The sequence below is a fragment of the Mesoplodon bidens genome (genome assembly GCF_964165515.1).
Source record: "Mesoplodon bidens genome assembly, chromosome: 3".
In the NCBI taxonomy this organism is placed as follows: Eukaryota; Metazoa; Chordata; class Mammalia; order Artiodactyla; family Ziphiidae; genus Mesoplodon; species Mesoplodon bidens.
Window position 1 is genome coordinate 42666923 of NC_138178.1, and position 16088 is coordinate 42683010.

A 16088-nucleotide genomic window follows, 5' to 3' on the forward strand; every position below is an offset into this window, starting at 1 on the left:
TAGCAAATGATGCGACCGACAAGGGATTGGTCTCCAAAATTTACAAACAGCTCATGCTGCTCAATATCAAAAAGACAAACAACCCAATCAAAAAATGAGTAGAAGACCTAAATAGACATTTCTCCAAAGAAGACATACAGATGGCCAACAGTCACATGAAAGGATGCTCAACATTGCTAATTATTAGAGAAATGCAAATCAAAACTACAATGACATATCACCTCACACCAGTCAGAATGGCCATCATCAAAAAGTCTACAAACAATAAATGCTGGAGGGAGTGTAGAGAAAAGGCAACCCTCCTACATTGTTGGTAGGAATGTAAATTGGTACAGCTACTAAGGAGAATAGTATGGAGGTTCCTTTAAAAAACTAAAAATAGAGCCACCATATGATCCAGGAATGCCATTCCTGGGCATATATCTGGAGAAAGCCATGGTTTGAAAGGATTCATGCACCTCAATGTTCACTGCAGCACTGTTTACAATAGACAAGACATGGAGGCAACCCAAATGTCCATCAACAGAAGAATGGATAAAGAAGATATGGTACATATAAACAATGGAATATTACTCAGCCATTAACAAGAATGAAATAATGCCATTTGCAGCAACATGGATGGACCTGGAGATTATCGTACTAAGTGAAGTAAGTCAGACAGGGAAAGACAAATATCATATGATATCACTTATATAAAAAATATTTTAAAGACGATACAAATGAACTTATTTACAAAACAGAAACAGACTCACAGACTTAGAGAGCAAATTTATGGTCACCAGAGGGGAAGGGTGGGGGGTGGAGAGGGATAATTAGGGAGTTTGGGATTGACATGTATACACTGCTATATATAAAATAGATACCCAAAAAGGACCTATTGTATAGCACAGGGAACTCTGCTCAATATTATATAACAATGTAAGTGGGAAAATAATTTGAAAAAGAGTAGATACATGTATATGTATATAACTGAATCACTTTGCTGCACACCTGAGACTAACAGCATTGTTAATCAACTATACTCCAATATAAAATAAAAGTTTTAAAAAAATCAGCTTAAGCAGAAAAGTAAATTTATTGAGCCCCAACTAGCTTTAGGCACAGCCAAATTGTGAGATTTCAGTCATGTCATCAAAACTTTTTCTCCATGCTCCATCCCACCCCCAATCTCTGACCTCTGTCCTGTGAGCTCTTCTCTTCAAGGCAGGCTCTCTCTGGGAAGGCAAAACATCCTCTCCAGATTCTATTCCCAGTGGCAAAAGAACTCAAAGAGTTGGAATACTCCTGGCAAAAACACAGGACCTGTATGAAGAAAACCATAAGAGACCTAAATAAGTGGAACAGGAGTTATGTTCCTAGAAGGGAAGACACAATATTGTAAAGTTACTACTTATTTCCAAATTGATTTATAATCCAATCCCATTCTATTCAAAATCCTAAAGCAATGTCTTAATGGATTCTTTATAAACTGGCTTTCAGAGTTCAACTTAAACAATTCACAGAAATGGCCAAGGATTTTTTTTTTTGAGAAAGAAGAATGGCGGGGTAGGAGATTAGACTATAACACCAGATGTTTAAACATGTCATAAACATATAGTAATTGAGACCGAGTGCTATTAGTAGAGGAAAAGATAAGTCAACAAACTAGAGAAAACATTCAAATTAGCTGGGAAAAAACAGACCATCTATAAACAGTGCTGAAATACCCACCCCAACTCTTCTTTTATAAGAAGTGAATCCTACTTCATACTGTTACCAAATGCAAGTTCATGTGCCCCACATACAGTGAAGACAAACAAACTGAAACATCAGAGTTTGGAGCAGAGAAAGATTTATTGCAGGGCCACACAGTTTCAGTTGCTAGAGTCAGTACACTGACTGAAACCAACAAAGGCTGAATAACCAGTTTCTCCAAAATGTTGGAAATACCATCCTTTTGGACATTATGCCTATAGTTTTTCTCCTTGCCATGCCAGTTTCCTTAGTTCTGTGACTGTAGACATGGGATTCAGTCCAGCAGTTTCAGCTAGTGTAGATGGAATGAACTCCGTAACATCCGCAAAGGCATGAACGCAGTAGGATTCCATACCACTCAATGTTCGTGAATATTCGGTTAACCACAGGGCCCACTCTATCTCTGGAGCACTACCTCCTGCAATAAGAGCTCTCTGCTTTACTAAACAATAAATAACACATAGGGCATCATGAACTGAGGGCCCAGCTTCTTCAATCACCAATGTGTTAGAACCAGGAACAACAGCTGTAACTTTTTCCTGGGATAATATAGCCTGTAATCTTGAGCAGTGTGCCAGAACCATGTAAATTGACCCCCTCAGCTCATTCAGCCAAACCCAGCAGGTCAGCAGTTAAGTTGGTCAGTATGAGCAATTGGCTTGGTTCCAATATTTTCTCTTTCAGTGTCCTTAACTACCACGATCTTCATTTTGATCAGGAAATTTAATACAAGATCACTAAGAGCATGTCTTAAGAATAGACTTCTGTATGCGAAAGACATTATATCCATTTTTAAAATTTGCTTCGTTAAATTTAGAATATAGTCTGTCTTTCCTCAGGGCTCCATCCATGTGGGCATAGCAGAAACTGTTTGATTATCATGATCTGTTTTTAAGCCCAATCTTAATCTTTTCAACTCTGGATATGTCAGAATTGGCCACCTTTTGGGTGAGAACCAGCCCTTCCACCAACACAAAATTATCAATTGTCCCACCAAGTTTCCTTTTTTTTTTAAAAAAAAAAAGACAGTTTATTTAAACTAAAAACAAGCAAAAAAATAAGAACAGTTTACCCACCCATTTCTCTCACCCCTCTACCCCCACCTCTGGAAACCACCAACCTGTTCTATCGATGAGGTTTTATGTTTTTTTTTTTTAGATTCCACCTGTAAGAGAGATGACACAGTATTTGTCTTTCTGTCTGATTTATTTCACTTAGCATTATACCCTGGAGGACATTAGCAGGTTTTTTAACTATTCTGACCTCTCTGAGATCTACAACAGTAGCTGTGGCTGGATCAATCACTTTCCTCCCTGCATTTACACTCAATTAAGAGAAAGACTTGAATACTGAGAGACAACTGCTGAGCTCAATGAAGTGGCTGCAATGTTTAACAACACTTCTCTATCACTCGCTTCCACAGGTCACGGCATGTCAAGATTTCAATACCCTTTCCAAATCCTTCTAAAGTGATTTGGAAATGATGAATCCATTTCTGAAAAAACCTGGTACAGGAATCAAAGAGAGAGCCATCAATGATGACCACTGATGTGGTGCCGTTTCCTTCTTTCTCTTGAGCCTTAGCTCTACCAGCATTCTGGCAGTTGAATGTAATGCTTGTGTTTGTTTCAGAATGGTAGCACCATTTGTAATGGTCACATCACCTCTTCCATCTTGAATCATTTTATCCATTCCTTTTGGTCCAAGTCTTGATCTAATGCATCGGCAACACCTTTGGCCGTGAAGATGTTGCTGAAGCAGATCTGTGCTGGCTTCTTGTCCTCACGGGTGCTTTTCCCCTGGCTGCTAGCAAGCTTGGTTGGGTCTGTGTGGGCTCCGAAAGGACAGGTGGACGCAGATTCCAGCAGGCACTAGAATAACTGTGTTCTCTGTTAACCACTGAAGGGGATCAGAACATGTTACCCCCACATATTTCACTTTGGCATATTGATTATTTTAGCTGAAGGCAACTGAGAAATAGCATATATAGGAAGGGCGCTCTGACCCCTTTCTGCCTAAAAGCTGGGCATAAATTTCCTGTGAGAAAGGTGCCTTCTTGTACCAGGAAGGGGAGAACACTCTTATCACTGGCAATGGGAGTTAATACCAAGATGAATCTACATTAATTTTACTAAAATAATCCTCATCTTCCATTAGCTTCCCCCATATATTTCTTAGTCACTGTCCCACAATATACCACCCCTGGAAGCTCAAGCCCCTTTTCTTTGTTTAGTCATATCTCCACAATTTATCACTCTTTGTTAAAATGGTATATAAACCCCAAGTCTTACTGCTTCTTTGAGTTTTCACTTCTTTTCTATGAAGTCCCCTGTAAAAAACATTAACATCAAATAAGATTTGTATGTTTCTCTCCTGTTAAGCTATCTTTTGTCTTTGAAATTCATAGGGCTCAGGTACAGGGTAAAGTTTTCTTTCTCCATCTACTTCAAGCGATGGGTTGACTACAGAATAGAAGGTGAAAGAGAAGGACTTGTTATGTGCCTGTGTATTGATTAAATGTTTAAGATAATTGTATGTGTTGTATTTAAAGAGACAATAAAAAGGAAATTGTCATCAATCAAGTTACTCCTAAGAATAAAGACTTATTGAATCCCAAGCAAAACCAACTGTTTTTTTAAAGATGCATAAATTAAAACTTTAAAGATTTAATAATTTATTGAAGTCAGAAAAATAAAATTTCAATATATTAACCCTAAAAACCTAGAAGTCCCAGAAATTACATTTTAAAGGATTTAGAAAGAATTCCTTATAAAAGGATTTACTATTACATTCCTTGTTAAACTAAACTGTGACTCAGACGACTTGTAGTATCATTTTACACCCCTGACACAGTGCCCTGATAAATTAGTCAGCAGTAGCACATGAAATCATGGATAGATGAGAGATACATATCCACTCATATCCAAACATAGCAAATAGCACTGTATTTCCTATTTAATGGAAAGCAGTTTCTTCTGTAATTCTTTGGAGCAATAAGCCTTTAGATCCCTGTGTCTCCCATTTAAAGAAGAGCCATTTGTGCCTTTGTCCTAATATCTCTGAGTACTTGTCAGGAGTTAAAATGCTGGCTGAATCACTGTAGGACTACTTATATGAATGCAGGTAAAAATGTCTCAGGAGGTGGTTTCCTCTGGTTTGTTCTTTCACATCTCAAATTTGCTTGGCTGGTCACAGTTAGGCAGGTAGAAATGAGTTAAGAATTTTAGAACTCACAATAATTTTGACCAGAAGTAGATTAAGATCATTGCTATACAATATGAGAGAAAAACCCAGACCAGCTGTCTTTCCCAAGATGGCTGCAATGAGTGTTGGAAGAAGAGACAAAATCCATTCTATAAGGGGAGGGAGAAGAGAATTAGATTGCTTCATAACACTCAAAACCTGTACTCAATAAAATACACCTGAGGCTCTAGATTAAACACTAAGACAACTCCTGAATTTAAAATGTGAAAAAAGGAAATCCTGGGGCTTCCCTGGTGGCGCAGTGGTTGAGAGTCCGCCTGCCGATGTAGGGTACACGGGTTCATGCCCCGGTCCGGGAAGATCCCACATGCTGTGGAGCGGCTAGGCCCGTGAGCCACGGCCGCTGAGCCTGCGCGTCAGGAGCCTGTGCTCCGCAACGGGAGAGGCCACAACAGTGAGAGGCCCGTGTACCGCAAAAAAAAAAAAAAAAAAAAGGAAATCCTGAGCAATAGGTAACTTGTAATTAGGAATCTTTGAGTTAGTATTTGTAAGAAGTAATCTAACATAGGGGATAGAAGGACATAGGGGACACAACTTTGTCAGTTAGAGCAGGAATACTCACCTTTTCACTCACTTCTTTCAAAAGCTGAGAGGAAGGTAGAATACTATATCATGTTCTTTCCTGAGCAAAGAACTGATGCCATTTGGGGAAACTGACAAATCGCTAAATTGAAAGGTATCCCCTGAGACAATAAAGCAAGAAGTTCCAGTCAGAAAAATGGGGGGCGGGGAGGAGAGACTTGAAATCCAGCCTGTGGCATTTTAACTGCAGCTGAGAGAGGTGTGGGCATGTCTAGTTTACTCATTTGGAGAATTTCTGCTTATTGATGTTAAAAGATTGTTCCTTACTCATTGGTGATTAGCCAAAAGATGAGAACAAAAACAATGCCCCCCTATCAATTTCCTCTTTAGTGCGGAGTGCCCTTGGGGGCCAAATGCCTTGTTAAGACAAATGGCTCAGGTGGGGTTCTGAGAGTTCACAGGCCTGAATAGTTGAAGACCCCGCCTCCCCATCCCTTTCCATCCCAAAAGAATGGAATTAATGCTAACACCTCAAACTGTTCATGCAAGGTCAAGGTTCTGATTCAAATACTACCTCTCCTCCACAAATGGAACCCAATTCATCAATACAGGTCTACCAGGAAATTGCAAAACAGGAGGCTGCAAATTGCAAAACAGGAAGACACTGCAGTTCCCTGCAGTGTCTTCCCTAGATTCTTAGATTTTTTTTTTTAATTGTTGGTTTTAATAGTTTGGCTGTGTTTCTTCTATAACCTGGGTCACCACGGTTGCTGATTCAACTCCAGTAAGGAGGAGAAGAAAGAAGCAGAGGTCTCGCTCAGAACCCAGGAGGCATTCTCCCTTCTTACTGAAGGCTGGCCAGACTCTCGCTGATCATGAGCTCAGTTTAGGAGCCGCAGTGCAAGGGCCTCCCGCTCTAGCCTAGACCACAGAGATCAATGGCTTACAGCTGCGCGCCAGGGCGCCTGGCTATCTCCCAATTGAGGGCTGGGTGCAGTGAATCAGAAGTTAAGGAACCTCAAGTCGTCAGCACCACGGGGTGCCCGCGCAACCACTGCCCCCTACCCCCACCCCCCCAGAGACCTCTGCCTCAGCTCTTCCTGAGAGATGGGGGGGCTAGACAAGGGGCTGCCTTTTCATTCTAACTTTTTAGGCTGGCGTGCTCTGACCTGCAGAGCCATGGGGTCTATGGAGAAAGGTGCAACTAATAAGTGTTGGAGAAAGAACCCACCTGGCCCAGGCCACCCCGTTGCTGACTTCGCCACTTTGGGAATTTCTACTTAAGCAAAGCATCCAGACCTAACATGAGCGCACCCTAAAACCCCGAGGGCGGTCAAGGACAAGGCCAAAGTGTGCAAACCCAAGTCGTGCGCTGCTGTTTCAGAATGGGTTAGTATGAGAGCCGTCTAGCTAGACCTGTTTCGGTGACTGACTCCGCCAGTAGAGGAGAAAGCCGAACTTCACCACGAACGCCCCACGGGGCTGGCGCCGCAGGGTCCCTCCGGGCGCCGGCCGCGTGGGCGCGTCCCGGGCTGCCCACCCACCCCGGGTCCCCGCGCCCGCCGCGCTCACCCAGCCGCCGTTCGCCATCAGCCGGGCGCGGTGCCGTCCGGAGAGCTGAGCACACAGCAAGGCCACCAGGAACCGGCAGTCAATGCTAACGTCTTCATTCTCCGTCTTCTTCCGCCTACAGGCCCCCCGCGGCGAGCGCTGCTACGCGGGCCCAGCTGGGGCCGCCACGGTCGTTGGCGAGTAGCTCCTGCGCCATCCAGGCCACGAGCTCGACGCGGTTCTCGCGGAAGCCGCGGTACTGGGACAAGAAGTGCAGGTTGGTCTCCTGTATCCGGGCGGCCACGGGCGCAGCACGGCGGCCTCAGGCGTGGACGGCGTCCGCACGGGGGTGCCGGGCTCGCAGGCGCAGTACTCCAGGTAGTCCATCAGCAGCCTGGCTGTGCGTTCCCAGAACGCGTCCCCCATGGCTCCGCCTCTGCCGGGGCCCGACCCGGCCGGTTTTCTAGGCCCGCCCGCGCCCCGCCCCTCCCCGCTCCGCTTTGACTCGGCTCCGCCCGGTCCGCCCCGGGCAGTTGCTTTCCCAGGTCCGGAGAGGAGCTTTTGATGGGAATCCCATCTACACCTGTTCCGGCCCCAATAGTCGAGACCCAGCTGTGTGCATGTGTTCACATAACAATCAGGGGCAGAGTGAGACTCTTTTGGGGTTATTGTTTAGCTCTGGCTTGGGGACTAAGAACCCAGTGGGGACAGTCTGGGAAGCTGGACTAGACTTTTGCCTCCTTTTTAGGAGAGGTTGACAAAGGCTACACACAGCCCTCCGCTGGCGGCTCCCTTGAAAGGATTATCAGCATCTTCTCAGATTGGACTGAAGCATCCAGGTGTGTGTTGGAGGTACCTTTCTTTGGGTCTGGTATATGTGGCAGGAAACAGGATGATTCTCCTGCAGGTTGCTAGAGTGCCAATATTGGCTGCATTCACTCATTCATTCACTCATTTACTCCTAGTCTTTGGGGGTGGTAGGTCTCCCCCTTAGCACTGGAGATATAATGGAGAACAAGGCATGTGGTTCCTGCTCTCAAGGACTCTAGAGTCTAGTGATGGGACAAAGAAACAGGCAATCACAGTGCAGTTAAGTTATCACTATAATAGAGGTTGAAGGAGTACCCAGCTTTTGGCTGCTTCTTATAGCTACCATCCCTATATTGCTTAGAATTCTCCACTTTTTACTGGCCAATCCCTCATTACCCCAATTCCCTATTATAGTTAATACTTCTTATACTAATCTTTCTCTGTTCATGTTACTCTATGGCTTCTTTCTCCTGACTGGACACAGACTGACATAGAATTGTACCAGCAGTGAAATTTGTGAGGGTTCATTGGTCTGGAGCATTTTGAAATATCCCCGTCAGGGTGGAAGATGAATTGCTGCAGCTTGTATCACCGACAAAAAGAAAGAGGCACAACCCTTGGTAGGTCACTTTGGAGGCAACATACACATTTGAGTATGCAACCTCAACCCATCTACAGGCAGGTGGATTGGGAAGCAGAACAAGAGAAGGCTCTTGCAGCTGTTTAGGCTACAGTACAAGCTACTCTTATCACTTGGGTTTTATGATCCAGCAGGTCCAATGATACTTGAAGTGTCAAATAGAGAAGCTGTATGGAGCCTCTGGCAAGCACCGATACAGTTATGGTGCAGACCTCTAGGATTGTGAAGCAAATCTATGTCCTCTTCTGCAGATGACTATCCTTTTGAGAAGCAGGTTCTGGCTTGCTACTAGGTCTTCACAGAGGCTGAATGAGGTGACCATGCAGCTTGAGTTCTCCTCATAATATGGACGTTGTCTGACATGCCTTGTTTTAAGGTCGGGTGTGCACAGCAGCAATCTTTCATCAAGTGGAAATGGTATATGAGAGACTGAACTCAGGCGGGTCCATGAGGTACAAGTAAATTGTGACTAGGTGGCTCAGACCCCTGCAACACAGCTCCTGTTGTTTGCCTCTTCTCTTGTTCCATGCCTATGGCCTTCAGGGGATTGCTTATGACCAGCTGACTGAGGGAGAAAACTCAAGCGTGGGTCTGTATGATATGCTGATACTACATGAAAGTGGACAGCTGGAGCATTAGAGCCCCACCCAGTGGGGGACTGTGAAGACAATGGTGAAGGAAAATCCTCCCAGTGGGCAGAAATTCAAACAGGATATATGACTGTACACTATGCCTGGGGGGAGAGATGGCCAGGGTACAGATCTACATTGATTCATGGGCAGTTGCTGATGGTTTGGCTGGATGGTCAGGGCCTTGAAGATTGGTGACAAGGAAATCTGGGACAGAGATATGTGGCTGGAACCCTCTGAAGAGGCAGAATGAAGATACTCGTCTCCCATGTCAACGCCTCCAATCCAAAGGGCAGCCACTGCAGAGAAGACTCTTGATAATCAGGTAGACAAACTCCTGTACTCTGTGGAGGTCAGAGAGCTTCTTTACACAGCTGCCACAGTGCTTGGTCCATGCGACCGTGAATGAAGAGGCCATGCAGCAGGGACCGAGGATGTGGCAACAACAGAATTCCCCTTACAAAGGCTGAGCTGGCTAATGCTACTGCTGAGTGCCTTATCTGCCAGTGCCAGTGATTCCTCTATGGGGAGCCAAATGAATTTTGCCTGAAGGGAATATAAATCTCTGTAAGTCAAGCTGAGCTGGTTGTGACATCTTACGAATTCCCTTAGTAATTAATTATTAAATAAACATTTTGATATATGTTCATGTTTTATTTTCAAGGGAGTCATGATTTTGTCTTTTTGAACATTATATTTTAGCAGCAAGCACACAGTTTTTTCTTAGATTTGGAGTAGCCTGGGGGTTAGAGGTAGATCCTCTGGCCCTGTCATTGGTTAACTCTAATAATTATCAGTGCAATCAAACAACAAATGAATAAATTAACCTCCACACAGAATTTCCTATGCAGTTTGCAGTCAGATTTGGTTACAGTCCCCACTCTGCCACTCAGAAGCTGGGCGACCATGAGCAAGTTATTCAGCCCTCCCAACTTCCATTTCCCCACCTATGAAATGGAGGCAATAAACTGCATTATAGGCTGTTACAAGGATTACATGAGTTGGTATGTGCAAAGGCCTTAGCATAGTACCGGGCACATAGTAAAAGCTCTTTACAGAGGAGCTTGTATTATTAGTACGAGTTGACCAGGGTTACCAGGCTCGCTTGTCCCACTTTTAACCAAAAAATCAACATGTGACATTTTTGGTGAGCCTTACTTATATGGTTTCTGGTTTTGTTTTTGTTTTTAAAATACTGAAAATATCTAGAGATTTTCAGTGATTCACAGCCCCCATTGGTCTCTTGCCTTTCCCACTGCCTCTCTGTGCCCGCAGGGCCCCTCCTGTGCCGCATATGGTTGCCCCAGAGCCTCCGCTTGAGCCACCCTCTCTCAATTACCTTCCTCCTCCTCTTCCAAACCCCTACAAGGGCCTGAATGGCCCCAGGGACGTCTCACAGGGAGGGGCTGGAAAAGGGCTCATTAGCCCAGATGAGCTGCTTTCAAAGTTGATCTGACCCTGGGAGTCCTTCCAGGGAATCCTCCAAGGTCAAAACTATTTTCATAATAATACTGACTCTTTTCTGTACGTGTGGCTTTTAAAACACCCACTTTCTCAGGAGTTTTCCAGAGGCTACTGATGTGTGGTGAAGGCATCATCACTGGAATATGTGCTTCTGTATTCTTGTGTTTTATGATTTTTCTCAGTTTGAATTTCTAATATGATAAATATTGATAGATATAAATCCATATAAACAAAAAGCTCTTTGGGGTCCTCAATAATTTTTAAGAGTGTAGAGGGATCCTAAGATGGAAAACTTTGAGAACCACTGGCCCAGATGAATCTCTAATTGATGATAATTACCAATTTGATACATGAGTAGGGATCGCTTATGTGGAGTGGGGGGAGAGGAGAGAAAAGAATGAACAAGGGGAAGGGGCATAGGGAGGAGGGGGAGAAGAAGAGGGGGAGAGGTAGGAGGAGGAAGGGGATCAGGAAAGAGGTGAGACAAGAAGAGAGAGGAGGGAGGAAATGGGGCAAGGGAGGGGGGAGGAGGGAAAAGGGAAAGGAGTTGGAAAGGAGAGGAAGGGAACAGGAAAGGGAGGAGGGGAAGGTACTTTACATACCTTGGAACTGTCCCATTTCCTAGATGAGGGAACTAAGGCTGAGACAAATTTAGACATTGTATATCCTGTAAAAGTGGTAGAGTCTGAAACTAGGTGCACATCCTTTGCTCCCAAGCTGTCCCCCTCTTATAGATGAGTCCTAGTGTCAGCAGGACCACCTTCTAGCCAGATGGCCAAGCAACTATGAGAGGCAAGGATGCTAAGGCCCATACAACCTGTACTGCCTTTAAGCCACTTATAATCCCGGGAAGGGTATAGAGGAGGTCCAGGGTGGGAAGAGGGAAGTGGATATGGGGTGCCTGCTCTGGCCTTGGGCTCATTCCAGAACAGGACCAGCAGCAGGGCCCTACTTCTGGGAGGCCAGCCGCCCATTCCCTCCAAAGCAGCTGCCTTGGTTTCAGTTCACAGGTATTTCCCACAAACACCTGTCATCACATACCTCCTTGTTTGACCCCCCTGTCTGCCTAACCTTTCTCTTCTCTGGCTGGAAAGGGGGTGTCCAAGGCTATGCACACCTCGGGGCACATCTATTTGGCCCCTTCACCACAATGGTTTGGTAGCTTTGCCTCCACGTCCTCTAAAAAAAAGAAAACCTGATTAAAAATCTCCACTCAGCATTATTTTCAATATGCAAAATATAATTTATTACCTGGGGTTTATCCTTCAGTCTCCATGTGGTGTAGTGTATTTCCAACCAAGTATTTCATCAATAAATACTAAACAACAGGTGCTGTGAGATTACATACTTATAGGGGAGGTGGCTAACTGCCCATGGGGGTGAGTGTTTGAGGGAATACTTTCTTAGGGCCTTGAAGGTCACTTTTTTAAAAATTATTTATTTATTTATTTTTTTAAACATCTTTATGGGAGTATAATTGCTTTACAATGGTGTGTTAGTTTCTGCTGTATAACAAAGTGAATCAGCTATACGTATACATATATCCCCATATCCCCTCCCTCCTGCGTCTCCCTCCCATCCTCCCTCCCATCCTCCCTATCCCACCCCTCTAGGTGGTCACAAAGCACCCAGCTGATCTCCCTGTGCTATGTGGCTGCTTCCCACTAGCTATCTATTTTACATTTGGTAGTGTATATATGTCCATGCCCTCTCTCACTTCGTCCCAGCTTACCCCTCCCCCTCCCCGTGTCCTCAAGTCCATTCTCTACATCTGCATCTTTATTCCCGACCTGCCCCTAGGTTCTTCAGAACCATTTTTTTTTAAGATGCCATATGTATGTGTTAGCATATGGTATTTGTTTTTCTCTTTCTGACTTACTTAACCCTGTATGACAGTCTCTAGTTCCATCCACCTCACTACAAATAACTCAATTTCGTTTCTTTTTATGGCTGAAATGTGGTCACTTTTGTGGTCACATTGTGGTCACTTTTTTGATTGGAAAGTTAGGGGCTATTTTGCACATATACTGAAGATGCTCCCCCACCTCTCCAAACATATAACCTTGAATTTGCTTCCCCAGAGTCTGGGTGACTTTTCCTTTGCCCTGCCTTCCTTCACTTCTGGGAGGCCCAGGTCAGAGTGCAGAGACACAAAAAGGTCTGTGGGAGAGAGGGAAGGGGATGCCCTAACTAGGAGCCCAGGAACAAGCTCAGGAACATTCTGGGAGCAGAGCTTGAGAATTTCACAGGACACACTGTGGGGCCAGCCCTTTGGCAGTTGGCAGGAGCTGGATAGACCCTGTGCCCATTTCCCTGAGCCCCTGTTCAGACTGGAATCTACTAGAGGGAGAAGGTGGCTGAAAAGTTGTCCCTCTGGACCATGCTCCCTCCCCGCCTTCCCTCTGGGCTCTCAAGGTGGATAGGGCGGGGTGGAGGTCTGGGAGGTGCGGGAGGAGGGGGGGTGAGGGGGTAGGGGGGTGAGCAGTAGCCTTTCATATTTTCTCTCTACTCCAGGGCCTGCTGTGTAGTAAAACCCTTGGTAAATGTTTTCTTGGCAAATGATTGCATATAATCATTATGTTTATTTCAAAAGAGTTGATTGAAAAGCTGGCTTGGGTAATTTTTGACTGACTGGGCCCATCTTGATACCTGAACAAGTTGTTTTGCAGGTGGGCCTGGCACGCCCCCTGAGGTTTACAGGGGCACTGGGTCCAGGCCTGTCGGATGGCTCCAGCCCTGGAAGGGCAACTTCAAGCAGCAGAGCCTGCGGCTGGGCCTGCAAAGCCAGAACTACCATTAGGAAAAGGGCCAGGCTGGAGCAGGGCCAAGAGAGGGGACCGAGGATCCAGGGGACTCAGCACACACAGCCCTCGGGCACCATGAGAACCTGGCCTGCCAGACCCCAGACCACCCACAGGGCAAGCCTCACCCAGGAACCATTTTTGGTCAGAGCTGACCTTTTATTTCCCTAAGTGATGCATGCCATCTTTATGAATGAGGAGTTTTCTAAAACAAAGAATAAGCCTCTACACCTTAAAACAAGACAGAACAGAAAATAAGGGATCCTGTAACTAAAGCACTTGGTACCTTCCAGAAGGAACTGCTGAATTTCAAATAAAGACAAGATATATTTTATGTTATTTTTCCTCAATATAAGTGAAACAAAGACATTATCATTCGAGACCTACCCTATCAATTAATTTGTATATGTAATTGCACTTGCAATGCAATAAAGATGAGTGTAACTGATACGAACAAGATTCATTTTAGTCTGAGTAGATGCTACTAATCCTAATACGTCTAACACTACAAACAGGTTTTTAAATGAGTTTACTGTCTTATGTTCCCACACAGAAAGGTTTTGGTTGCTCTGAGAAGCATTTGTGTCACAAACAGCACTCAGCTTTTCCCTCTAAGAAAAAGTCCTGTCCCCATGATGCAGTGATATATCCCACCATCACAAGATTCACACATCAAACCTTCTATTTTATGATATCTCTGCTTCATTTATAACTGTTTACACATATGAAAATGTTTTATCCTAAAAAATACAATAGGACGCAAGGCTGAAAAGGCTACTTTCACCATAAAAACACACTTTTAAAAAATTGATTCTGTCTAATTACATTTGGAATTGGCATTTTCTTCTATCAAAGACCAATTAACACTGTCCTTCTCACACAGTCCATTAAAGTCAGCACTTGCAGGGGAAGGTTCCAAAAGTCACAGTGTACACTGAGAAAAATCAGCTTTTAAAGTGCTCTGAAAAATAAATTTGATTCAAGGAAACAATATGGAATATATTATATGCTGAACTGTGCTGGGGATAGAATGAGTTGAGACGACAGTTTAGAATAACCTTAAAAACAGATACATTTTGGGCTTCCCTGGTGGCACAGTGGTTGAGAGTCCGCCTGCCGATGCAGGGGGCGCGGGTTCGTGTCCTGGTCCGGGAAGATCCCACGTGCCACGGAGTGGCTGGGCCCGTGAGCCATGGCCACTGAGCCTGCGCGTCCAGAACCTGTGCTCGGCAATGGGAGAGGCCACAACAGTGAGAGGCCCACGTACCGCAAAAAAAAAAAAAAAAAAAAAAAAAAAGATACATTTTAAAAAGTGTTTGAAATGAAAAACACTGTACTTGAAGGTGTTCTCATAGTGCTGAAGGCTCATTCTGGGATCTTTCCAGGGTGGTGGTTTTAACAGTAATATTGGAGATGCTTGCTGAACGTTCAGTCCTGGAGCTGCTCGCTTAAGCTAAGTTGCAATAAACTCTCAGATCCTCTAGAAGCAAGATCTATTTATATGTGACGATTTCAAATTCTATTCTCAGGTACCTATATGTGCATTATGATTAAGCCCAGACCTGCAAAGACACAAATAGATAATATTTAGTCTGTTTTCAGTTAATGACTTGTAAAACCTGAGTTTAAACAGATAAAATCAAAGTCTACTATACACAAACATACACACTACATCCAAAATAGAGCATTCACATGTCTTAGAAAGGTAACACTTTACTCCTAGCATCTCAAAGGTGCTTCTTTGGCCCTGGCTCCCCCTCTCCCTTAGTTAATCATCTGAAGGGCATCTGTGGCCTTCTTGCTAGGGAAGGTAACTCTTAGATTGAAAACCAGAACCCTCTGTACCCATTCAGCTCACTGGGTACATTGACATGTTTATTAATTTAGCGAACTCTTGCCCAGGATGATGAAGTCACAGGTAACTTTACTGTTTGTTTCAGGAACTTCACAAAAATCCTTTTATCTATTTACCCTAAGACTAGACTACTCAATTACCCTCTTTAGAAAAGACACACACTTCTCACGACAGTACACAGCATCAAATGACCACCTACTTTTTAAGACGTTCTTCGAAATTCTCTCCCTCCCCCGACCCTGTGTCCAACAATCTTAAACTATGCCACAAATTTGTCCAATCCTAATTAAGTCCCTCCATCAAAAGACTTGCCTTCAACCAGACTCCCCAAACCTCATAAATACCTGCCTTTGCTCTCCCCTTCTGAAATGCTAATAAAACTGTCAAGTTTGTGATCTTCCACAGTGAGATAAGCTTTGCTTGATAAACAGGTTATTTTGGTGGCATTTCTAGGGAGCCAACATCTGACAAAGTCATGGAGCTCTTTGAGAATCTAATAAAAGCCATGAGGACACTTTTCCTGGAAAAAATGCGTACACGCACACGCGCGCGCGCACACACACACACACACACACAATTTAGCATATAATTGCAGGGGCTTCATAGGTCTCCTGAAGCCCCTGTGTGGGCTTCACAGGCGTCTGTGACCAAAGATTAAGAATCCAGCACTACTGGGAGGTGAGACTGGCAATATGACTTGTCAAAGGCTGGAATCAGACTTTTAGGGTATCTATGCTTGAATAGCTGCATTGATGGGGAACTCACTACCTCTCCAGGCAAATCATTTCTCTGTGGCTACAGAATTGAAAGTAGAGCTC

The 16088-nt window shown here is 44.3% G+C and overlaps 2 protein-coding genes and 1 pseudogene across 5 annotated transcripts in view; all 3 read right to left on the reverse strand.

Moving 5' to 3' along the window:
• Positions 1-1744: 1744 nt before the first annotated feature.
• LOC308614013 (T-complex protein 1 subunit delta-like) lies at positions 1745-4655 on the reverse strand (annotated as a pseudogene). Its single transcript has 3 exons — positions 4644-4655; positions 2900-3605; positions 1745-2736 (listed from the first exon to the last, which is right to left on the reverse strand). The product of its transcript is annotated as a T-complex protein 1 subunit delta-like (transcript).
• Positions 4656-4717: 62 nt separating this feature from the next.
• Positions 4718-9420, reverse strand: BCL2L10 (BCL2 like 10; the record flags this gene model as incomplete). The annotated part of the gene is given in 5 exon segments (XM_081228235.1): positions 4718-5087; positions 7093-7210; positions 7212-7377; positions 7380-7683; positions 9280-9420. Coding segments are annotated over 5 exon segments (852 nt in total). The 3' UTR covers positions 4718-4964.
• Positions 8178-16088, reverse strand: part of GNB5 (G protein subunit beta 5) — a 47575-nt gene continuing 39664 nt past the window's right edge. For 2 of the 3 annotated variants that reach the window (XR_014015331.1, XR_014015332.1), the window contains exons 11-13: positions 13264-14977; positions 10701-11793; positions 8178-9696 (exon numbers count right to left, since the gene is read on the reverse strand). Coding sequence is in view for 1 of the 3 variants with exons in the window: in XM_081227969.1 (XP_081084095.1) it covers positions 14966-14977 (12 nt within the window). In the remaining 2 variants the exon portion in view is untranslated. Of the gene's footprint in view, positions 9697-10700; positions 11794-12235; positions 14978-16088 lie in introns of those variants that run through there. The other variant, XM_081227969.1, reaches the window with a different exon arrangement.